This window comes from Chamaea fasciata, unplaced genomic scaffold (genome assembly GCF_029207755.1).
Source record: "Chamaea fasciata isolate MVZ Bird 193981 ecotype frontalis unplaced genomic scaffold, bChaFas1.0.hap1 SCAF_1, whole genome shotgun sequence".
In the NCBI taxonomy this organism is placed as follows: Eukaryota; Metazoa; Chordata; class Aves; order Passeriformes; family Sylviidae; genus Chamaea; species Chamaea fasciata.
The window spans coordinates 21,882,130-21,906,935 of record NW_027094086.1 but is presented as its reverse complement, the minus strand read 5'-3'; the positions used below and the strand labels follow the sequence as shown (position 1 = coordinate 21,906,935).

The following is a 24,806-nucleotide window of genomic DNA, read 5'->3' as shown; positions in this document are numbered from 1 at the left end:
TCTGATAAATTGCAGCAACAACCCACCAGCTTCCTGAATAAGTGATATTAATACTAAGGGGGAGCAAAAGTTGTTTCAACTTTGGCATTTTGTTATTTTACCACAAAATTATATTTGGAGTCTAACTACTATAAATATTGGATATTTCAAAGTGAGCAGAATGTTACCTGTATTCATCCCAAGAATGGGCAAGGCTGGGGGAAGTACAGCTCCTATCTGCTCAGATAACCCAGACAAGTTAGGCAAATGCTTGAGTGAGTAATAAAAAATACACCTTTAAAGTGAACTAATTAATTGCTGAGAAGCATCCAAGAGGGAGAAGGCATAGAAAACTCATGTATGGCTGCTGATTCCTTCCTAGCCTGGCTATATCTGACTGTGTACTGATTTGTCACATTGGACATGCTGCAGTAATATTTGCAGAAGGTAGAAGTCATTCTTTATTGCTGCAGATGAGGCTTTAAAAAGCTTTTCTGTTAAGTTTTAAAGCCCTGTAATATGTTGGCTCAGGAAGTCTGGAAGAGTATGTGAAGAAGTATTTCTCTGTGCTTTCTTTGGGTTTTTTTTCTCAAGCATCCAATTGTATCTGCTTTTAGAGAGCAGGAGTCTAAAGATCTTTGTTCTGACTCAGTAGGACTGTTATGTTCTTTATTTCTGTTTATGGCAATGTCATCAACCTGTTGTTACTGTAACTTCACTGTAAGATAAAGAACGTGGTCAGCAGAATATATGTACAAAAGTGCTGTTACAGTTGCATCACACATAAAATTTGAAGGAATGATAGCTAATGGAGTTTATAGCATTTTTTTCTTGCTGATGATACTTCAGCAGAACAAACCTTTGAGTGATAAGCAGTTTAATTACACTTTAGTCAAGGCTATTAATTACTTGTGTGAAACATGAAAAAAAAAATTGTTGAAAACAAGCATAAATTTGTTTTCCATTTGTATTTTGCTTAGAAAAAATAGCAGAAAACTGATAAAACTTGTTCCAGATAATACCACTTAAGAAGCCAGACAGTCAAAGTGTGAAATGGCAGATCCACATGTTATACAGATGTTGTATTGACTGGATAGTATTCTTATGGAAAGCTTGTGTAATTGGAAGTATTTTTAGTGTGTTGAAACTTTGAGAAGTTGGCATTCCATTTGCCAGTTTCTTTTGAAAAAGCTGTTTATCTTTTGTCTTTTAATTACTGAAATCTAAGGAAATCAGTGTTTAAGAGCAAAAAACAGTCTTGATGTTTGTATTTTATATCAATCAATTGAATTTAGGTATGAATTGATATCCTAGAATGTGTTGGCACATTAAAAAAGCTACTGCTACGTAGAGATAACTTCCTGAGGGTTTCAAAACTTTTTGCATTATGCATTTGATATTTGTTGTAGTGAGTGAAAACAGAGCGACTTAGTCTATGGTGTTAGTAATGCCCCAGAAACAGTAGGTATTGAAATGTGAACCAATAAAATATTTCTCAGAGTATTTTGTTTTTCTTGTAGCTTGCACAATTACTGATCAGGTCTTGAGTACCTGCACAGTTCTGCCTGTGTTTTAGAGCTTTGAATTTTCATTTCCCGGGAATAGCAGGTTGTTACTGTTACGGACACGAAAGAACCACACTCACTCAGGTTGAGAGATGAGCAGAGAAAAGAGGAAGTTTATTATGATTTGGGGTTTAAATAGGATTTGGGATTTGATCAAGGACTGGGAGATGAGAGGAACCACCTCTCTGATCCCAGTGGTCAATTCAGCAGTCCATCACAGACTGGAATGAAAACAATCTTCCTTGTTTATGTACAGGAGTGAGAGACTCCACTAGAAATATGTAAACAATCATCAGAAGGCTTGAAGAATCAGGGCAACATCGGTTCAGGAAGCATGTAGTACCATAACTTTGATGTCCTGGGCTATGAGATGCTTTCTAGTGGATCTTCACCACCTTAATTGAAGAATTGCAAATTTATTGCATTTGGAGTTAATATATTCAGTTTATTGATAAAATTGTTAGCAACAACCTCATGACCTGGGATTTGTGGACTGCTTTTTTGCATGAATAGTTAGTAACTGTACCTTCCTTTTTTTAATGATTGTACATTTCAAAGAGTAAGCTATTATAAAACTTCTAACTAGGTTACAAAAAGTAGTTTCAGATACCAGAAATGAAGAAACAAAGTAAAGAGAAAGTAACAAAATTTGGATTATTTAGATTTGAAATACTTAGATTCTTAAGCAACTTGACAAGGGTTGGCTTAAAATTAGGCTTGGTTATTCTCACTATGTTGGTTTTATGGATTTGGGAGCAATAGAATATGTCCAGAGAAGCGTTTTCACAGTTGAGAAGGATTTCAGAAAGCTGTAGTTTCTAAGCACATACCACAACTAGATCCCCAAAGTAGCTCTAATTTGTGTCACTGGAGTTAGGAAATAACTTATGCTTTCTTTCCTGCACAGTGAGGCCACTTCTGTGCGCTTCAAATTGAGACTGTGCCTTGTTCATCCCAGATGGATTTGTAAAAGACAGCAACTTCCATTTCCTAAAAGCTCACAAATTTTTGATAGGGAAGAATTGCATTTCATGTCAACCTGTTTAATCTCCTTAGAATGTGAAAAGAGAAAATTAAGAAATAGGAGACAAAGGAAAATCTGTTTTGCTGTAAAGATGTGACCTTTAGGAGCTTCTCTCCTAGAATTACAAGGAAAAAAAAGAAAGCTTCAAACTGATTGTTGTAATGAAAATGGCTCTTTGAAGAGATCTTCAAGATTAGATTCTGCAAATACAAAATTAAAGGGTAAAAAAGTGTTTATAGTCTCTCTGACATACGTAGGAAAATTTTTATCTAACAAATGAAGTGCCTCTTCAATAAGCATTTGGACTTACATAGTTGAGAAGGATCAACAAACGTGTTAAATAAGGTAGATATTAAACTGACAAAGTAAAGAATTCTTAGTATAGTAAAACCAGAATTGAAATTACAGATTGAAAGTATATTTCCTTTTCGCTAGAAAGAAACCGTTTTTTCCCAGCTGATTTTTGATGTCCACAAGCACACAAAAAAATGTGGGAAAAAAATATGGGAAGTTGTATCCCATAGCTGTTTAAGCATTTCATGATTCATGACCAGTTTCTATGACATTTTCCTTAATGTTTTCTGTGACCACTTAAATTAAGGTGAAAAGATGTTCTTGCATATCAAGATTTTACATAAAATGTAGCTGGGGAGGAATTTACCCAATACAATAATCTACAAAGAAGTTCATAAGCAGCATTCTTCCAAATATTCCTTGCATCAACACTGAAGGATATTTTGTATTGTTAATGAAAGAAAAAATACAAGTATTTCACTAGAATACTGTGGAGCTTTGTATCAGTAGTGTTTAAAGACTCCCATGCTGGAACAAATCTAATGGGAAGACATCTCATAGGTTGTTGTTATTTTCTGGGAAAAATAATTTAGAACAGCAAAATTAAAAAGTTACAGTGAGACAGGAAAAAACCAGACAAAAACCTTGAAGTGTTGGTTTTCCTCTATGTTCTCATCAATGCTAGTTAAAGACTCAAGGTTTAGGGATTTTTTGTCTTTTTTGTTATTTTTCCAAATGTTTTAAAACAAAGCACAATGGAATAGAATAATTTTTTCATGAGTTTTAAGTGCAAGTAGCGGTTCAGTCCACTTTTTTTTCTTTTTAGTCTACAATTCTTGATTAGCTGAACCAGACCTTCTTGTGTCTGCTCAATGTATTGCATTTATTGTCTCATACTACTCTTAGTGAAATAGTCTAAAAGACATAAACATTCTGTCCAATCTCTGTATTCCATACCCTGCCTAGCAATATTTTGGAGGTAACTTGTGAATTATTTTTATTATCATTACCTTCAATATCATCATGCTTGCTTATCTAAGTAAAATGGTAACTAAATGGTACATAAAGTTAATTTGAAACCTCACCATTTCTGATCATTTAATGTGTTGACCAAAATACTCTGAAGTGTTCATTACAGAAATAGTAAAAATATTGCCATTAAAAAAAATTCAAACTTTTCTTTAGATTAGAACACATGCAAGAAATCATATTGGTTCATTTTCAGGAAAAAAAATATATTAGGAAACCATGAACTGTGTAAGAATTGCTGTAGGTTTGCCATAAATAGCGAGTCTAGCTGGTTGTTGGCATATACACAGGACAAAATCACTGAAGGCAAGACGGTGGCTCAAGCTCACCCTAAAGAGAAGTGTGAGAGAACACGTGCTGGGACTTTCTCACAGTGCGGACATGGGATGTGTCACAGTGATGACTTGCTAAAGCGCCTGACGAGGAGAGGAAGGTTGCAGTGTTGGGTCACACGATGTGAGACTGAAGGTTCTGCATTCTTTGATCTCGACTAATCTTCTCCTTTGAGTCATCTAATGCTTGTATACAGAAGAGTTTGATGCTGTGGCAACATTACCTTCAGACAGCACCAGTTACGGTTTCTTCCCTGCATGGAACATCACCTGCTAGGCAGTGGGGAAAAACTTGATCCTTGACAGGAATTTTAAACACATGGATTCTGTAATTTCCTTCAATTTAAAGCAGAATAATTTTTTTTCCTTAAAGAGAAAGACAAGAAATATAAAGGGAAAGAATAGAAGCCAATAAAGAATTAATTGAGGGTATAGCCAGTGGGCAGTGAGCAATTTAGATCTGAATTCCCCTGTTTTCTTTATGAGAAGAATCCTCACTTTTTTCCCCCAGCAGTCTCATACAAGAAACAATTTTTCCATGCATTTTAAACCTATTTTTAGGAGTAAATAAAGCTAATATAGTCACTCTGTATATCAGTCTTCCTCAAACAGTATGTAATTTTTCATGTTCTCAGCGAAATTAGGAAGCAGACATTTTAGAAGTCTCAAGATTTATTAATTTTTTAATCTGTTTTGTAAAAAAACAGGTAATGTATGGTGACAAACCAAAACAGGTATTGCCACTGAGGGAAAGCCCTTATTCAGTAGCAGGCAGTATTCACTGTTCAGTCACATGTGTGGCTTGTGATGGACCAGCTGATCACCTAGAGATAAATATGATGCCTAGTTTCATATTGATTTTCTTTAGGACAGAATTCCACTTCAGTACTATCCTGTTTATTAAGCAAGGAGGCATAATTTTGTGAGTGTAGTGCTGATGATTATATCGGCTGCCATCCTAATTTTTCAATTTTTCCAGCCATCTGTAGTCTGTTTTCAGATTCAGGTAATGTTGTATCATCTGAGACTCTCTAGTAGAATGATATATTCCATTATTCGTGCCTGAGATTTTGTCAGGAAACAAATACGGCTATTTTTTCACAAACTCATTTTTCTGTTCTGTCAGAAATTCATGAGTCCTTCATACTGCTTGAAAAGTGACAAAAATACCCACATGAATAAATTTTCTTTTAATTAGTGGTGAGTTTAAACATAAAAGAGCATAGCCTTCTATGTACATAACATTAAATGGATCAAAGTTGTCCAGGGGGTCCAGGTTGTGTTATTGACAGTTAAGTGGTTCCTGTTTCCTGTGAAATTAATTTGGATGAGTCAAAGCTGCAACGGTATCTTTGTACCATTTGCAAGCAGTTGAATAGTAAGCAGAATTAGCTATATTTAATATTTAGCAATTTTGTAACTAATTTTTTGTAATTATAATTTTTAAACTAAACAAAGTGAAAGCCAGTCTAAAATCGGAAGTTTTTTTATTCATTGTACCTTAGTGAAAGAATGGCATCGGAATCAGTTTCATCTAAATCTATAAATCCATGTTCTTTAGCAGCAGCTTTGTAGAATGGTGAATGTTTAATTGTAAGGTGGCATACATTTTCTATTTCTGCTAATGTTAAAGACCTGAAACCTTGACATGTCAAAGAAGCTGTGCAAATTAATTTGTGTGTTTTTTTCAAATATATAATAACATGAAGACATGTAAGAAAAGCGCATTTAAGACATCCATGTGCATAGAGTTGATGGAGAAAATTTGCACCATGCCTAACTTCATTTTCCTAGTAAAAATTGTTCCACAGATTAATCTAATCCACTTAGATAATAAGTAGGCTTACTAGATTTAATTGCTTTATGGAGTTGTTAAAATTTGTAGAATGGCTAAATCTTTTGAAATGTATATGACATTAGTCTTCCGATAATATTTACCAGTGAGCTGTTCATATGTTTTAAACATAATCTTGAAGCTCAGTAGTGTCAGAGAGAGTGCCAAAAGTGTAACTTTTTGGGAATGCCAATAAAAACCCTTAGCTGGAATAGCTGAATAACACTTGCATCATTTTCCCGGTAGCTTTACCAGTACTTGGGTTCCCACATAGCCACTTGTCGGATGTTTTCCTGAAAATAACAGATATTTTGGTTAGTTCAAGGACACTATCAAAATAAAGTACTTGCCAGTTTCTTGAGTCATTGCCATAGCCTGTTTCCGTTCTTAGGAAGCTCTGTCTCATCATTTGATTTTGCTGCCAAAACCAGCAGGGAGGTATCTTTTTGAAGGACTGTGCAGTACTTCTTGATACTTCGTATGAGCAAACATTCCAGTGGAAACCTAGATGCTGTTCTTATATTGGGAAAATGGATGTGGTTTTTCTAAGAATCTTCAAAGCAGAATCTTACTTTTCAATTAATTTAAAAAAAAAAAAAAAAAAAAAAAAAAAAAAAAAAAAAGAGAGATTTAGGGATGAAGTAAATGCACACTAAAGTAGGAAGCCTTATGAGGAAGGGTCCATTTTGCAGACATGAAGGCAAAACACGTGAGAATTACTTAAGACGATATAAGCATATATGTGGATGCACACACATGCACAGAGGTTTCACACAGTGAAAACTTCTCATGACAGAAGATCTGAGTTCTGTGACAGCCTGGAACTTTTAGAAATGTACAGTTTAGTTTTACACTTCAAATCTAAGTAAGTGGTTTGTTTTAACATTTTAATTGCTTTGCAGTTTCATTGCAGAAAGTTGCATCCATAGTCATGTTATGGGAATTTTGAGGTACTTGACTTAAAACTAGATATTTTGAATGGAAGAGTATCATTTGAACTTTACACTTCAGTTGAGGATTCCATAGGTAGACAATAGTTTCTGAATGGTAATATCCTTCCCCTGGTCATCAACATTAAGTTCTGGGATTGTGTGGGCTTCTGAGCTTCTCTGAATCCAAACAATTCATTTCGTTCTGTTTCTTGCTTGCAGGAAAGTTCACTTGTGTCAGTAATAATTATTTTCCATGTGTCTTGAAGATCTGAATATTGCACTGAATTTTGGTTGAGTGGGGCATAAGAAGTAGTAGTGTTTCTTTGTGGACACATAGGGTTCAGAGTGGAAGGATAATAAGGAGTCTACCTGTATTTAATTTCTTTCTAAAATGTTCAGTGTATTCTGCCACCTATCACAGAAGCCAATCTAGTAAAATAGAACTAATTTTTAGTGCAGTGTCAAGCTTTGGTGGCAGGGCTAAAAAGTACATGCAAAGGGTCTGTGGCTTTGATAAGTATGAGACAATCTGGTACTGTTGGTATTCCCATTTAGATAAAAGCAGTAGTTGTCACACTAGCTTACATTGTGGAGTGTTTCTCATGACTACTGAGGAGATTAAGGTGCAGGACAATGCTTCCATTTTTACAGCTAGCTTCCCTCTGAGTTACTGGTTGCTGTATCAAATGGTGAAATCATAGATTATGATTGTGATAAAAGATTGGAATGAGTCATGCATATGATACTAATAACATGTACTGAATCAAATTCAGATTTGCAGCTATTTCTAATTTCTCTGAACTTACTTCTGCAGATAATTGGCTGCCAGTACCTTTTTGGAGAGAAGGTATTTTAAAGTTCTCAGTCGTTCACACACAGTATGCAGCTTCGGTGTTTCTGCTGTGTTTAATGGGTCTGCTTAATAATCATGCGTGTTAGCACTCTTTTTCCTCAGTGCATGCTCCTAGGCAATATTTCCAGCTCTTCATTTCACTGAGACTGTACCTTCCCCCCAGAATACCTGTGACTCATTGTATGAATCAAGACTGGAAGCTTCATTCTTGACTCATCCTAAGTAAAGGTTTCCACTAGTTTTAACTTTCTCCATCAAAACATTGGAGGAATAATGACTTAGTGAAGTAAAGCATTCTCAGAAATTAGCAGTGACAATTATTTCAGACTTTTGGAGAGCTGTTTGAATTAGAGAATCCCTAAAACTGAAAATCTGTTAGCTTTACTGAGTAGGGATCCTATCTACAAGTTCCATAAAACTGATATTTGTCTGAAGACCAGTGATTTAAGACATTATTTTAGAAAGTTGGGCTTTTTTTCTTTACAGAGCTACAGGGATAATTAGGTTTGTGTGTTTGCATTAGTTCACCTGTTTTCTTGCAGTAATTTTTATGTCTGTTTTGCTTTTCTGCTAGGATAGGCTATCTGATCTCTACAGATCCTCCTTTTTGGCTGATTCTTTGCCTTCCAATATAGGAACGGAAGAGGAGAGATTCAGAATCACAAATAAATTATCTGCCAAACTATTATTTTTCCAGTGGGAGATGGGCACATAACTGTTCTACATTTTCTTGTTAAAGTTCATTATAAAGGCAGTAGTGCCTTCTCCACACAAGATAAGTGTTCATTTTACATTGAACATCTAGAAGTTTTACCCACTGTATTTTGATTAAATCATTGTGCAATGTAATTTCTGAGTAGACTGGTCTTGGTTGAGTGGTTCATTGGGTCATTTCCCAGGTATGTCTGTGAGCAAGCCCACCACAGCAGATGAATTTATGGCCAGTTAAAAAATCATACTTAGAATAATGCTTAGGAAAATATAATAATAATAATAATAATAATAATAATAATAATAATAATAATAATAATAATAATAATAATTTTAAAAAGGCAGCGGTTGTTCATGAACCAAAAGGAACTTCATGGTCCAAAATTGGAAAAACGTTTTTTATAGAAAAACAGTATATGTAAACAATATTCAGTAATATGTGCAGTCTTTTTGCATTTTTGTTATAGTACATCATAGCAATGCCATGCAGAAGCATGTAAAGGTCAGCCATGTTTTTCTTTAAGAAGTAAACTGTGTAAACTGTTTGTATCTGGGTCTGCTAATAGAATTCAGTGCTGTTACTATCCCACAATTCTAATGGCTCCAATGGAATTGTAGCACTGTAGATGAAAGCTTTGAAAATATCAGACTACTGCAAGATGTGTTTCATGACAGTTTTCCATTGATTTTCCAGTGAGGTATAAAGTCAAATCTCAGCATGATTTGAGTGCTGGGTGCTTTGGAGCAGTCTCAGCACCGAGAAACTGAGGGGGCTGGAGAACTGCCAGGCCTGATCAGCTGGAGAAGCCTGAAGATGCAGCTCCGTGTGTCACCCACCCTGAAGGTGGCTTGCAGAGGTCTTCTTTTAGACCTTTCATTCCTGCTCCAATGCCATGATTCTTTTCGTTCTTTTAATTGTTTTAAACAAATTCAGTGAGCATGATTTAGGATGCAGTTTTGATGCTTAAGTTAATCCAAGGTGAGCTGCCATGGTCTGTCCTTTTCCCTCACTGCTTTGTATGTACAATGAACCAGTGAAGGAAAGAGAACAGGCCAAAAAAACAAGTATTTTTTTTCTCAGGTTTTTTGTTTGGTTGGCTTGGTTTTTTTTCATCCTGGGATTATTTTTTTTGGATGCTTCAAGACCCCAGACTGGCTATTTTACTGTCATATAAGGCACAGACGAGGAGACACAAATTCAAATTGTACACCAAGGCTGAGACAAACAACTTGCAAAAAATGGGGATATTTTCTCCTGGCCTTGTTACCAAAAAAAACATATTCTGGAATCCCTAATTTTGTAGGTTTTAGTTCACGTGCCATTCCATGTGCTTTACTTCCTCCAATAGTCTTTAAAATATTCTCAACAAATTAAAGCATGGTTTAGTCAGAGGTCAGTTTAGGTGCAAGTTGATACAGGTGAGATGTAGTAACCTAGGAAAAAAAGAAGAATGCAGTACGGTACAGATAGATAATTTTCCAGACATTTAGCAGCTTTAAAACCTGAGGGACTCAAGATCCCACCTCATGTTTCAGTGAACAGTAGTATGCCAGCAGCTGGATATTTCTCACTGGAGACTCCTGCACTGTGGATTTTTCTGTTTGTGGCATGTAGTCTGACTCAATCTGACTTGTGTTACTGGAAATAACGTAGAATGAAGTTTGTTTAGTTAGGCAAGATCTGTATATGAAATCTTTTAATCTGCTGTGGATTTAGTTATTTTAATTGCCTTTAAAACGCTTAAAATGGATGAAGTATCTAATATATATTAAGAAAAGAATTGTACCATTTGATTCTGGGAATAGTTCATTTTACTGTAGAGTTACTCATTTAAAAGGCTGAAGATAGGGTCTGTGTTATGAAAGTCAAGTACCAAGTTACTTTACCACATTACAAAAATGACTTTTTGTTGTTCATACAGTCATTCATCCTCCCTTAGAAAATGATACCTAAATTTGTCTTTTGAGGCTTTGTTGAATTCCATTTTGAATTATTGCCAGGTATTTGGCATTTTCCTTCTGCATCTTTTAATATTATTTTACAGAATACTAAATATTAGTCAATGGGAGAATATTCAAGTTTACTCCAATGGGAGTAAATAACTTTGTTAAATTTCTCATGTTTGGAAGTCATAACAGTGAATATTTCTAATATTTTCATATTTAATATTATTAAATTATTTTAGCTGCATGGAAATGTGACCCAAAACTGGGACTGGTAAAATTAGGCTGATACTGAAATCCTGATACTGAAATGTTAGAGAATGTCATAGAATTGTAGAATCAATAAGGTAGAAAAAGACCTCCAAGGTCAAGATCATTGAGTCCAACCTTTGACCAAGCACCACCATGGCAACTAAACCATGGTGCTAAGTGCCATATCCATTTGTTTCTTGAACACCTTCAGGGATGGTGACTTCACCATTTCCCTAGGCAGCCCATTCCATTGCTTAAGCACAGTTTCAGTGGAGAAATTCTTCCTGATGTCTAAACTGAACCTCCTCTGCCACAGCTTGAGACTGTTCTTTTGCACTTTCAGTGTTTGCTTGGGAGAAGAGGCTGACCCTGACCTTGGTACAATCCTTTAAGGCATTTGTAGAGGGTGATATGGTCACCCCTGAGCCACCTTTTCTCCAGACTAAACAAACGCACCTCCAATGGTCTCTGTAGGTTTTACTCTCTAGACCCTTCACCAGCTCTGTTGCCCTTCTCTGGACACACTCCAGCACCTCAATGTCTTCTTGCAGGAGTCCAGTTAGACTGCATCAACATTCAGGACTAGGCAGGTCACCTGGTCCTAAAAGGAGATCAGCTTGGTCAGGCAGAATCTCCCTTTCCTAAACCTCTGCTGGCTGGGCCTGATCCCATGGTTGCCCCGTACGTGCCGTATCAAGGTGAAGTTTCGACTATTGCTTTTGAAAATGTCCAAATAAAATATGCAAGAAGACTCTCATGGAAAAATGCTGTTTCTTGGGTTTTAACAGAAAAAAAAAAAGAAAACAAAACAATGCCCTCACCTTCCCCCCGCAAAAAAAAAAAAAAAAACAAACCCTCACACACAAAACAAAAACGGAAACCAAAAAAAAAATAAAATAAAAACAAAAAGAAACAAACAAGCAAAAAAATTCAGAAAAAAGTCTGAGAAATTGAGCCAACCCTCACCGTGTCTAAAATGTGTGGTTTAAGCCAATATTTTTTGTATAAAAGTAAAGATACGAACTTTAAAAATGAATTTAAATTTGAAAAGTAACACCAAAAAAGCCAATGCTTTTAGGAAAAATATTAATGAAAAAATGTTGTGGAAAAAAGAACTCTGCCAAATTTCAGCCTGGTATTTTTTAATTGAAAGTCTTTATTTGGAAAGAAAAAAAGATTGAACACAAGTTTCTTACTGGCTTTCATAGGGTAGCAAAATAAGCATATTGTTTGTATTAAGATGAAAAAAATAATTTTGTTGGCATTCGAAAGGATTTAGCACTTGGATATCCATGTTACAATTGGAACATTTAACACAGCTTTGATTTATGAATATTTGCATCAGTGTTTAACAGAATGTAGGCTCTTACTTTACTTCCGAAGAGCTGGGAAAACACTGCACAAAGAAGCTGAGTTTGTATTGCTCCTTGCCATCACAACTTGCATGTAATTCCTGCAGTATTGTGAAAACTACAGTTCTCATCTGAAGTAATTCTGTACGTCCAGAAGCTCATACACACAACTACACTTTAAATTGGCATAATTTGTTTTGCAACAAATTCTGCTTAAAAAGAAAACTCCTTAGAGGAAAAAAAAAACCCATTTGACTTTTATGAAATAAACTATTTCAGACATCTCTGCTATTTTTGTTGCCTCATTTTGGCCTGATTGAATAGTTCCCTTTTGGAGGACAGTTTTAAGTTTATGTTCATGTTATAAAGGACTCTTTCTGCAGTTGGATTGATGCAAGTAGAAGCAATCTGTCTAGATATAGCAGTAGGACTGAAGTTTTAATTTGGAACTTTATTAGACTGGAGGACAAAACTTAATAGTCAAATATGTTTATATGTGTGTCTGATTATATTTTCCATGTGAAATTAATATGTCAATTTTCAAAATAATTTTGATAATGGTCAGAATTAAATTCAATCATATAACTCATGCAAAGCCTAATAAAATTGTTTTAGTTGGAGTGTTCAGTAATGGGCAATGTGGCAAACAAAGGTCCATTAGATAACAATGGTATATTAACTAAATTTCTAAACTGCTGGAAACTTCTCAATGCAGTAGATGAAGTACTTAGTACAAAGGAAGAAATTATGCGGTGTTATCTTTGTAATTCCAGTTTAAGCACAACAAAAACCAAAAATGGAGTATATTCCTTTTCTGTACCTTACTTTGTCTAGTTGGCAAGATTTTCATTTCCCGATAAATATTAATACTTTTTAGCAAAAGAAATAAAACTAGGTCACATACAACAGTGATGGAGCACATGTGATTGGCACTTTGATTTTGTGGTTTCACACTTGTGAGTCTTTCCATAACTTATGTAATGTGAAGTATGAGCTCATGATTGGCTGAAGGGTTTTGATCAGAGTTAAGAAGTGACTGGAAATTTTACTTCAATAATGTCATTATATGACCATAATTAATATGAGAAGCTGGAAAAAATATGCAGATGTAGATGCTTTTCATCTAGAGAGGCTGCACTTCCAAAGATTATATTGCTCACAGTTATTCTATTAATTAAAGGATTATTCTGTGAAGTACCAGAAAACGAACATAAAAATGTTTATAGTGAAATTTGCACATGCTTACATTGTTACTGTTGAAAATTTGTGAGAGATTAAGAATTAAATGTGGCAATTCTGCCAATTGTTCTAAAACACTTCTCTTTGATTTGAAAAATGAGGTAATTATTGCTCCAAAGTATTAGGTTGTGTGTTTACCATGATGATTTTATTCCTGCTCTTTATGGAGTGAAAACTTTGAAGACACCACTACCATCTAGGTACTGTGATCAGAAATGGTAAATAAATAAGACTTACCTGGTTAAAATAGCAGTGACCTTAGATGGGACTACTTGCCAATGTTGAAAAGCAAATCTGTTTATTGATCCTTGGTTTTATGATATCTCTGGGTGTTCTACAGGACATGCCATTTCCATGTCCTTTCTCTTGATAGATATATGTGCCATATGCCCTAGTGAACTCAAGAGGTTAAGCTAGTCAAGTTACCTATCTCAACACATGAAAAGGGAGAATTAACCACAGTTCCCCAGCTACCAGTGTAGCTTTCAACACCTTTTCTATGGTGTGTAGTATTGACAGGATATATAACTCTAAAAGGACAAGAAAATGCACTGAAGTGATCTAAGAAGTAAACTATCATCTTGATGTGTTTTTTCTAGCTATTGAAAACCTTTCCGTATTGCAACTTATTCTGACAGTGAAACTGTAGAGTACCTCTGATTTAAGTACCATCTGGTTATGCTCAAAGCTTTCAAGCTATTATCTCAGCTTAAAATTTCAGCGTCCTATACTTTTTTCTTCACCAAACTATCCATTTTTAAACCACAAATATTTTTCCAGTCCTTTCAGATTTTATCTAAAAGTATATTTTAACAGTATTTAAATAGTTCTTAAACAATAACAATTTATCTTGATAGATGACATGCTGTGTTTTTTCATTTTATTTTAATTAGCTATTGTGGAACCAAATTCCCTTTTGTTTTATTCCTTTGAATACTGTTTAATTATAGTTATCATGCCAACTATCTTAAAGGTTATTTTACCAATACAGTTTCATTTAACATAAGCCATGTGGAATCAATAGTCCTGTTTCCTAAAGTGAATGCTTGGAAAATCTTACATTCATATGTTAAGAGTACACATCCTTTCCTCATTAGCTGGAAAGTACAGGGATTTTGGCACAGGTTCTGTGTGGAAGCATTGTGCAGCTTTTATATGGATTTTGTTTTTAGCCTTTGATGACACTGTTTAGAATAGGAAGTATCTAATAAGTAAAGCATTTTGTCTAATGTGCTGCCAGTGTGTTTAATATATGCCTGGAGGTCTGAAACATTATCTTCTCCACTATAGTAATATGCATTTAATTCTCTGAAAGCAGAAGGTCGAACTTTTAAAAGGGACTCAAAGTACATTTTCAACTGAAATAATTTAAAACACATGGGATAGGGGACCAGAGTAATGTACGGTTGGTTTTTATGGTTTAATCATGATCATGTTAATGCACACCAGTAGCTAATTAAAGAAAACTTTTATTGTTCATTTTAAATGGGTTATGTAAAGAGTAAGAGAATTGATATTATACAGCCCAATGATAAATGTTACCATTACATTTGCTAACAGCAAGATGATGTTGCTGTTCTTGACTTCTTTAAAGTATTGGCCCATTTATTCCATAATACAGCAAATAATCTTTCTAGAGTTGTTATTCTGATACTCGTTCCCTCTCATCTTCTTATCCCATTAGGGGAGTACCTAAATGATTCCCAAGTTTATTACTAGGCATATCTTCAGGTTAACTTTGAAACACTGTTGTAAGGCTTGATGCTCTACTGACCTGAAATTGATGCAAGAAGTTCCAGTGATACTTCTGCGCTTTTGTTTTGTGCCCAGTTGTCTTATGTACAGCTGTCTCGCAAATCATTATTCACGTGCTTCAACCTTTATAATATATGGGTAAGACCATTCAAAAGTCCAAGTTTCATTTTGGAACCGGGTGGCATGGAAAACCGTAATAGGATATGGTGTCTTTCACCTTTTGGGCACTGGTTCATATTCCATCCTGCTTAATACTGAGCAGAAAATGCCTTCTGAGTGCTGTTCAGTGACCTGCATGAATTGATTTGGGGTCTCAGTAAAATTTCTGTAGTTGAATGTCCTCATAACAGGAAACGCAGCAGTTGGGACCAATTAGCACCCTTGCAGCAGTCTGCACAGAGAACCTATAGTCTGACTGGGGATGGAGGCAGAGCTACTCTCTTACCTTCCTAGAAGTGCTTTGGATAGACCAGAACATTTAATAAATACTTAATGATAAAAAGAGGCAGAAGAAAAGAACTAGGATTCAACTCGAATCTTTGTAGGTGTGAGCAGAGAGGATCCATTCAGAAACCAGAAGTACTGTGATTTCATCCTCCACTTGGTCATATACATGTGATGCTTTTCTCCATGGAAGGTTATCACTTAGTACACCATATTTTCATTTCCTCTGGCCAAGTCATGCATAACCTAAATGTCAGCTGCAGAAATTTCTGCTGTATAGAGGAGAACAAGAGAATTTCATGCAGTAACCATGAGAGTGTCATTCACCCCTAAGCCATGCTTTCTGAAAACATTTTTCATCCGACTCAACTGATGTCTGTGTAGCAATTAAAAATTGCTGGGGTTAGCAGCATATGCCCTCAACTTAATTACAGGCAGCATTTCCATGAAGTGATGTGGCAAGATTTTTTCTCAGCTCCATCCTTTCTTTCGGTTTGCCCTCAATACATGAGCAATGAAACCATCTGTACCAATTTTGAAAGTGCCATCAGTGCAGGATATGGCTGAAGCACTTTATAGTTTACCAGGCAGAGAGGCTGAGGTGTAAATAGCCTAACTTTGCTAGGATATCAGGAGGAATGAGGATTTCTTGGCTCACAGTGTAGTGATTCATTAAAATGGTCTCTAGTTATTTTTACAGAGGCAGCATTAAAAGTGATATCACATTTACAAGTCAGTGATATGAGTCTGCCATAGAAAACAGCCGCAAAGAATTTTATTGGTTATTTGAAAAATATGTCCATGAGTGAATCTGAAAAGATTGTAACCAGAGCTGGCAAAAACCTTTTCAAAGAAAATCTCAGTTAATGATTCTGTTTTAGGATTTCCTCTGTAATATTTTTTCTAGTATGTTCATTCCTTTAAAGAAAAGGAGAGGGGAATGCTCCCTTTGTTCCATAAAGCACAGTATAAAGGAAGGTTTAAAAAGTCTGCTTTTCTTTACCTCCCTCGTATCCCAATTCCTGCAGTACATGTAGAATCAAATACGTTGCTGCATAAAGACCACAGAAATTTGAAGATATTGAGTAATTTACTTCCGTTCATTCCTGCAGTTAAGTTGCTGATAAATTATTTATTTTTAATTCATTATTCTCTTTTGAAGAGGAAGTTAAGGCACTGTTTGCCCTAGTTCATATTTTACTTTTTGAAGATTCATTTGGGTGGAGAAGATAAGAAGAAATTATGGAAATAGGTCCTGCAGTGAAGAAATTAAATCATTGAGTCAATATGCAGTGTCAGCCAAAAAAAATCCAACAAAATACTGGATATCTGGATTTAGATGGAGAACAAGACAGAAGGCAGCATTTCACTTTTACAGGGGACTGTAGTGGTTTCACTTCTTGGGTGCTTTGTAGAGTACTCAAGAAGGCCATAGTGGAGTTACAGAAGTAGAGAAGGGAAGCTAAAAAGGTTGAAGGTGCTGGAGCACCTTCTTTGTGAGGAGAGACTAAAAAGGCTGGGATTTCCATGTCTGAAGAGGAGAAGGCTGAGCGGGGCTGTGATCATAGTTTCCAAAGTCGTGACACTAATAAAGCTGGATGTGGACCTGAACAATTCATATGCTACAAATGATTGGGGGAAAGCAATGTCAGTAGGAGGAGATGGTTTAAAGCTTTTTTTTTTTTTTTTTTTTTTAATTGGAACCTGTTGCCCCCAAAGGTTGTGGAGAACAGACACTGTCAGTGTGTTCAGAAAGGAAGTGGATGAATTCGTGGACAAGAAACCCAGAAATGGTTACTAAAACGACCGCACAAATGTGTACCCCTGGCATCCTACATGCAGCAGCTGTGGATGCCTGGGGAGGAGGAGAGGGGCAGATTGCAGAAAGTGGACAGAGTTTCTGGTATTTCTTAACAGAGTTTCCACCTGGTGCTATCAAAAACAGTGTACTGGTCTAGATGGATTACAAATCTGACCAAATTAGGCCTTTCTTATGTTAGTTCCTGTACAGAGCAGAGCAGAAACTCTTCTGCAGCAGCACAGATGGAAGTTAGTTAGTTATGCTGTGTAAGCTATACAGGGTGAATGTATGACTCTAACCTTCATATGAATCTGAGGTGTCATACATCAATGATTATTGAATTTTTGCAGATTGTTTTTTTACCACATATTTTAGTGTATGCTCCCGACATTGTCCTCAAGCTTTTGATAGAATTTCTACTTGTTTCATGGGCAGTGTTGGAAGTGGTTTTTCCTGAAGTACTTCTTTGTCTTGGGATACCTCTGTCTCTTGAGCTGAGACTATAAGGTCTCTAGACACAGCCTTGCAACTTTTTATTTCACTCTTGCACTCTTTTAGTTTGTCAGTGGTGTATGTGTTTTGTTGGGGTTTTTAAAATATTTCTATATGCAATGATTTCTTGTGTGAAACCCTATGAATGTCACAGCCAATACCCTATGTCGCCTTGGTAAGCTAAGAACTCATACCCATCACAGAATCACAGAATGTGTAGGTTGGAAGAGACCTTCAAGATCATTGAGTCCAACCCAACCCCAACACCTCAACTAGATCGTGGCATCAAGTGCCACATCCAGTCTTTTTTTAAACACGTCCAGGGATGGTGACTCCACCACCTCCCCAGGCAGACTGTTCCAGTATTTAATCACTCTTTCCATAAAAAACTTCTTCCTAACATCCAACCTATATTTCCCTTGATGCAGCCTGAGACTGTGTCCTCTCATTCTGTCAGTTGCTGCCTGGAGAAAGAGACCAACCCCCGGCTGTCTACAACCACCCTTCAGGAAGTTATAGAGAGTGATAAGGTCACTGAGATAGTCTTTAGGTAGTTCTGATGTTTCCTTTAACTTTGGTGTTTTATATAAGGCAGCTGCCTTCTGTGACTCTTAAGAAAAGTATTTTTTCTACAATATATATTTTTATACACTTCAGTTTATAATTTCCATTTAGTCATTTTGTGATTGTCTAGTGGATTAATATTATGTTCTATTTCATCTAATCACAGTACAAAACTTTAGTGACAAAGGTGACTTTTTGAGCACCAGTGTTAAAAGCTGGAAAACAATTCTAACTAGGCTTTTATTTACAATACAGTATTTCACAGATATGTGGGTTTAAATCCATAAATTTCTTATCAATTCTTTAGATTTTTTTAAATGAAGAGTTTATTTTTTAAAATGTTTTCTAAGCTTCAAAATCCTTACTACTTGATTTTTTTCTCTTTCGCATATTTTTTTGGCCCTTCAGCTATTGTGAGTCATCATTTCATTGGAACCGACATCTGCTGTGTTTTTATGAGTTATTACTGTGTTAAAGTTAACTTGGCAAATTTTTTTTATAATTCTCTTTTTTGATATCATGTTTATGTAGTAATTTTTTGCTGTAACTGAAATGGAAATAGTTGGGATATGGATATCAGAAGTTAATATAAGATTTTCCTTTGCAGATTTCCAAGCAAGAACAGAAGAAGATGGATGTGGCTGATGGAGGAACAGTTGAGACTTCCTCCCGTTATAGTGGGGCACAGGACAGTGGAATTGGCAGTGACAGTGTTAAGATCAGAATCATTCAGATCGAGCAGCACAGTGGCACCAGCCAGCACCGCATTGCCCGCCCTTCCCGCCAGTCTTCCATCGTGAAGAATCTCAACTTCATTCCCTTTGACATTTTTGTTACAGCAAGTCGAATCTCATTGATGACGTATTCATGCACTGCCTCACCTAAATCAAAATCAGTGCAAGATCAGAAAGATGGTGAGAAGATAAGTAAAAGCTCCTTGAACCTTCCAGAAACAGTCTCAGGCAGCAGCCATGATACCAAGAAGCCCAGTCAGCCATGCATCTCTTCTGTCACAGCAGACGATCTTTTGAACAGTAACCCTCCCCCATCTGCAGGGAGAAAAACAAGTCTTTTGTCACTGGAAAGTCTGCACGCTTCCACCAGATCATCTGCTCGACAAGCCCTGGGCATAACCATTGTACGGCAGCCTGGGCGCAGGGGAACTGGCGACATAGAGCTGCAGCCGTTCCTCTACCTGGTTGTATCACAGCCCTCTGTGCTCCTCAGCTGCCACCACAGAAAGCAAAAAGTAGAAATTTCAGTGTTTGACGCTGGCCTTAAAGGAGTCGCCTCAGACTACAAGTGTACAGGTAAGAGCATTTAACATCCAGTCCTGGTTATAACTGTGAAAATGATTGCATGTCTCAAAGTTACAGAGGGTGGTGGAAAACAGCTGAGAGAACTTCGGGACACCTTTAGATATCAATCACAAAATATACATATTTTTAGGATTATACCTTACAGCTGAATCAAGTTAAGTGTGTAAAATGTTTGAAATTAATTAAGATCTAGCCTTTTAGCAACCAGTTCCTCCTGTTTCTTAGTATTGCTTTCTCCTTATCAGATTGCTTGAATGATTGTAACTTCTCAAAGTTTTCTAAGGAAGTAAAAGTTGTAAGCCAGGGTAATTTCATAAAGAGCATTTTTTATGACTGAATGTCACAATATTTTCCTATACTAGCCTACCAAAAAAATGTAAAGATAAACACTGTAGAAGTACCTGGTGTTTTGGATATAAGCTGTAAAAAAAAAAAAAAAAGATCTTTCAAACAGCATCAAGTGATGTAATGTATTTTAAATTTTCATTCAGTTGAGCAATAGGGTTTTGCAGCAAATTCCATCACTTTAAAATGCCTTTTTTTTTTTTTAATTCCATATGCAAAATTTATAAGAGATGTTAAAATGCATACAAAGTACAGAGTATAATGATTTCATGAGATTTATCATTATGGAGCGTTACCCCAAAAAGTGTAAATGATTATGCAGAGTTCCAGGTGAACGTACAGCCAGAATGATACAGAGTTTCAAATTGTTTTCTGAATGATAGCTGCAGGTATTGCTAGTTTTCCATTGACACTATTCCCAGCGCAGCAGTTGTGAAAAGTAGTATACTTTTCTGTGCAGCTTTACCAAATCTTTGCTGAATGAGGTTGTGTCTTTTGAAAATTAGCATTAAAATAAGGTGCTTATGCAAAAGACTAAAAATGCAACCTTAACTGTTCTCAGAAATCTGAATTGTAGTGGAACTTTTAAGAGGGATTAAACAGTGAGAAAGATGAGGCAGTGGAAGAGAAGATACTTAAAACAGGGAGATTTGTTTTCTACTGTATTTTATTAATCCTTCTTCTGTTTTCATCTTTCTCTGCTGTTCCTGTTCTGTCCTACCTTGAACAAAACACATCTGTGTCGTGAATTTGATTTACACCCAATTCTCATGTGTATTTCTTAAATACTATATAAAATGTGGTCATTGCAGCAATTAATTTGAAGAGAATTCACAAGCAAAGCTTGAAGGAAGCTTGGAGTAGGTCTGAGATCACATCTTCTTTAAATTAGTGCTTTGGAAAGACGCAATAGAACTTCTTTCTTCATTTCTCACGTCTGAGGCATTCAAGCATGTCCTTGGTACAAGCTGCTGCCACCAGTGAACTAGGCAAAGTTCTGTCCATTCTGCTTCTACAGTTAACTCCTGAAGTCTTCACCATCTTCATGGCTATAGCAGCAATTCTACAAAACACAAGCTGTAATGAAGTCTTCTTATAAATTGAAAGTGCGTCAGAGAGCACAGAAGCATGGCAAGAAATCTAAATGATAAAGATAGTAGGAACATACAGCCTGAGAGCTCCTCAGTCACCAGAGGCTGCTCAATTGGGAGACCAAAGATTAGCCTTAAAGAGGTCTTACCCTTTTCTTTGGCTTTATGTCTCCATGTCAGGCAAATGTAAAAAAGTGTGGAGGTAGGACTCAGACATTATTTGAAGGCGGAAGTCCTGGTCTCATCCTGCTGCCTTTGTGGGCGGTAAATAAATACCTTCCTCGTGTGTGTATCACACAGAATCCTGTACCTGCTGCCAAAGCAGTTGCGCACTTTTCAAAAGAGTTTGAGAGGTGGGTACCAAAGTGTTAGTACCTAAAAACACCATCCTAAATGTATCAATAAGTTAATAAAATTAAGGCACACTTCAAGCTACACACTTGAGTTACACTCAGCAAAAGAGGTAGAATGAAGTTTTTTTTGTCTCTTGTTTAGGAAGACCTGCTGTGCTGGTAATTGCATCATTTAGGAATTAATTTGTCATACTGCTATAGTAACATGTTAGTTCTGGAAATTTCTATTTTTCCTTTCTAAGATATATTAGAGGGAAAATAGCCATGAACTATATGTGTTATATGTGTGTGTGTGTGTGTGTACATATTACACAAACTCTATACGTGGTATATCATATAATACAGAACAAGGAGCTCGTTTTGGCATTTTTTGTGCTGCTGTGGTTGATTTCATCAATCACACCGACTTTTCTTGATATTTTGACTATTTGCTGACAGTTTTGTCTGAAAGAGATGCATCATTCATATGAAGAACAATATAAAGTTTTTTTGAAAGAACTAAGTTAGTTTCTCTCCTTCTGTACAATACATATGAACTATATTCTTACATTTCTCTGCATATCAAGGACTGGAGAGTGGGAAAAAGGCATAAATGATGTTTAAATTGGAGCGAATGTTCCTAAACCATATTTCCAGTTAGCCTCTCTAGAAGACTGCTCTTGTGTGTATACAAATGCATGTGACTAACTCTATTATCTAACACAGAATGGGAAAGAGAACATAAACTTAATTTTAAAGATCTATTTTAGCTGGATTATAAGAACTGAGAGAGCATATTCCCCCTTGAAAACAAAACAAAAAAAATAACCAACCAAATCATAGACCTAATGAAAATATTGTGTGCTTTCCATCCTGTGATGGAGATAAGTAACAGCACAGCAGCAGCTCAAAAATTTAGGCCTATAACATTGCAAATTTTGATCACAGCCTAAAAACTGAGACTTGTCTGTGCAAAAGTAAAATTACATTGTTATAAAGTTTTGTTGGTAATCCTATGGGGATATTTTCTCATTACGTAAACTAATTTGGTTAAACTTATGTACTTAAGCTATATATGAAATACTTACATTACATTCAAAACATGCTAATATAATCTCTTCCATTAAAATCATTCTATGTATTCTACGTATTCTACAGAATATACACTGCATAAGAGTATTTTTGGAATGTTTTAAAACATTTGGAAAAATTGTTTCTATCACTTTCGTTGTGAAATTCTGAAGCCGTGAATACTGTTTGTTCAACCACCATAGATTCGGGTCTTGTGAAATACTGTGCCATTTCTTACAGCTTTTATAAAAGAAAAAATTCTACAGTCCTGAAACAACCCTCAAATTTTTGCAAAGCAGAAACAAATACAGAAGTCTGTTGAGAAATTAGGAAGGTCTTATTTTTTGGTAGACAAAGGTTCCACAAAAAATGTTAGGGTAAAGAAAAGCTGGTGATAGTCTGGATCTAGTTGTGCTTTTCATCCCTCACCGCCCAGTAGTGAACTTCTAAGAAATATGTTGTTTAGCTGTAAGTTAACAAAGATTTTCTAGACTTTAGAAATGCTTCTAGCAGGTAATTAGATGCCGTTCTATTTTATGAACTTTTGTATAAAACATGGAAATTATCCTTTAAATTGTACCAACTTGAATTTTAAAGTGAATCATAGTTACTCTCAGGCTGGTGACAGAATTAAGGGTTACTGCTTCATGATGGTTTACTGCTTTGAACATTGTGTAGAAATGAAGATTTTATACTGTTATGAAGCCATATGTATTTTATTTGGGACAAGGGTTTTGTTATTAGTTTTGAATAGAGCATAAAATTCACAATCTTGCACATTAAACTATCACTCCCTTTGTGAGACAGAACATTGTACAGTGGCTGAAACACCAAATCTCATCCAAAGAACTTGGCTCCTCCTAGCTGTGTTATTCAGTTTTAGCTTAATTTCTGAAACGTAAAAGAAATAAGAACTTAAGAATTAAATAGGAGGAAATAGGCTATTTAAAAGTTCAGTATTCTTAGTTTATTAATTAGCAGTCAGTAGCAGCACATTTCCATCAGACCAGTTTCTCATGTGGTAGCATTTGCCTGCCTGGGAGCTGAAGACCCAGTGGTTGTGCTTCCTCAGTCTTCTCTACAACCAAGTCCACTGGCAAGTCAATTTGTAGAAGCAGGAGACTTACTAGCTTGTTGAAATGTTAGCTCAGTTTTATTATGGTTGTGCTAAACTGCTGCATTTGTGTTTTGTAATTGTGCAGCTTGATTGCAGTTATGCTACTGCAAGGTACAGGAACTTAAAATCAAAGTAAATAAATTAGTGGAATAAATTTTAACTCCTTAATAAGTGGCACTAAAAAGACTAGTTGCTCCTCAAGTTTACTTGTGACATTCTGTAAAAATAGACTGAAAGATACTGTAAAATGACCCTTTTTATTAAATGCTCATCGTATATTTAACAAAAAGGCATCTGCTAACTGTTAGTTTTTGCTAACAGAGTCTTGGCCATTTTTACTTAAATAAAAGCGGGTGCAATTGTTTTTAATGTAATCTCATAAGCTGCTTTTATAAATATTTTTTTAAATCTTTATTTGCTTTGTTTCAGGTAATGTAATCCAGATACAAAATTGCCTCATTTCCTGACCACTGTACTCTGGGCATTCTTGAAAAAATCTTTTTTCTATTTGTTTGTTTGTTTACTTTCAAAGAGGAGGTGGTGGTGCTCGGTTGTTTCAAGGGAGAGAAATTTAACAGAAGTAAATATCTGTTATGCATGGAATTTCTTCCACTTCCACCAACAACTCATTTGTGAAGAACAGTCATTGTGAGGCCATCCAGAACTATTCTTGATTTTTATTTTATTTTATTTTATTTGACACCCACGCCTTTGATGGCAGGGGGTCCATGAAGAGCAGATGCAGTAGCTAAGACCACATGTAACCTCTGATCTAATGGAAAGCCTTTTCCAGGTTTTTGCATGAAAAGCAGCACAGGCTGGCTCTGGCGGGAAGCCTGATTCACTGCCTCTCTGTCAGCCCGTGCTTCCTACATGGCAGAGAGAGGATTTAAGGCTGTTTCCTAGCCTAGCATTGAGGGAGTTCTGCTGGAGTGTTACCTGTTCCCCTCTGGGTATATTTATTGTCCAGTACATCTGCAGTCATGGGTGAGGGGGGAGCAGGGCAGCCCCCACCCATAAAGCCAAACTGGCCTGGGAATGTGCATTCCTCAGGTTACTTTAAGTGCTCATTTTTGATCTTCCTGACACAGCACTTGTGAGTACGCTAGCAGAAATGATTTTCCATTTGTGTTCT

The 24,806-nt window shown here is 36.0% G+C and overlaps 1 protein-coding gene across 4 annotated transcripts in view; it reads left to right on the top strand.

Moving 5' to 3' along the window:
* VPS13B (vacuolar protein sorting 13 homolog B) overlaps positions 1–24,806 on the top strand; it is a 430,899-nt gene that overhangs the window by 294,141 nt on the left and 111,952 nt on the right. For all 4 annotated transcript variants that reach the window (XM_066178010.1, XM_066178000.1, XM_066177992.1 and 1 more), the window contains one exon: positions 19,004–19,706. In XM_066178010.1, coding sequence (XP_066034107.1) covers positions 19,004–19,706 — 703 coding nt within the window. The remainder of the gene's footprint in view (positions 1–19,003; positions 19,707–24,806) is intronic.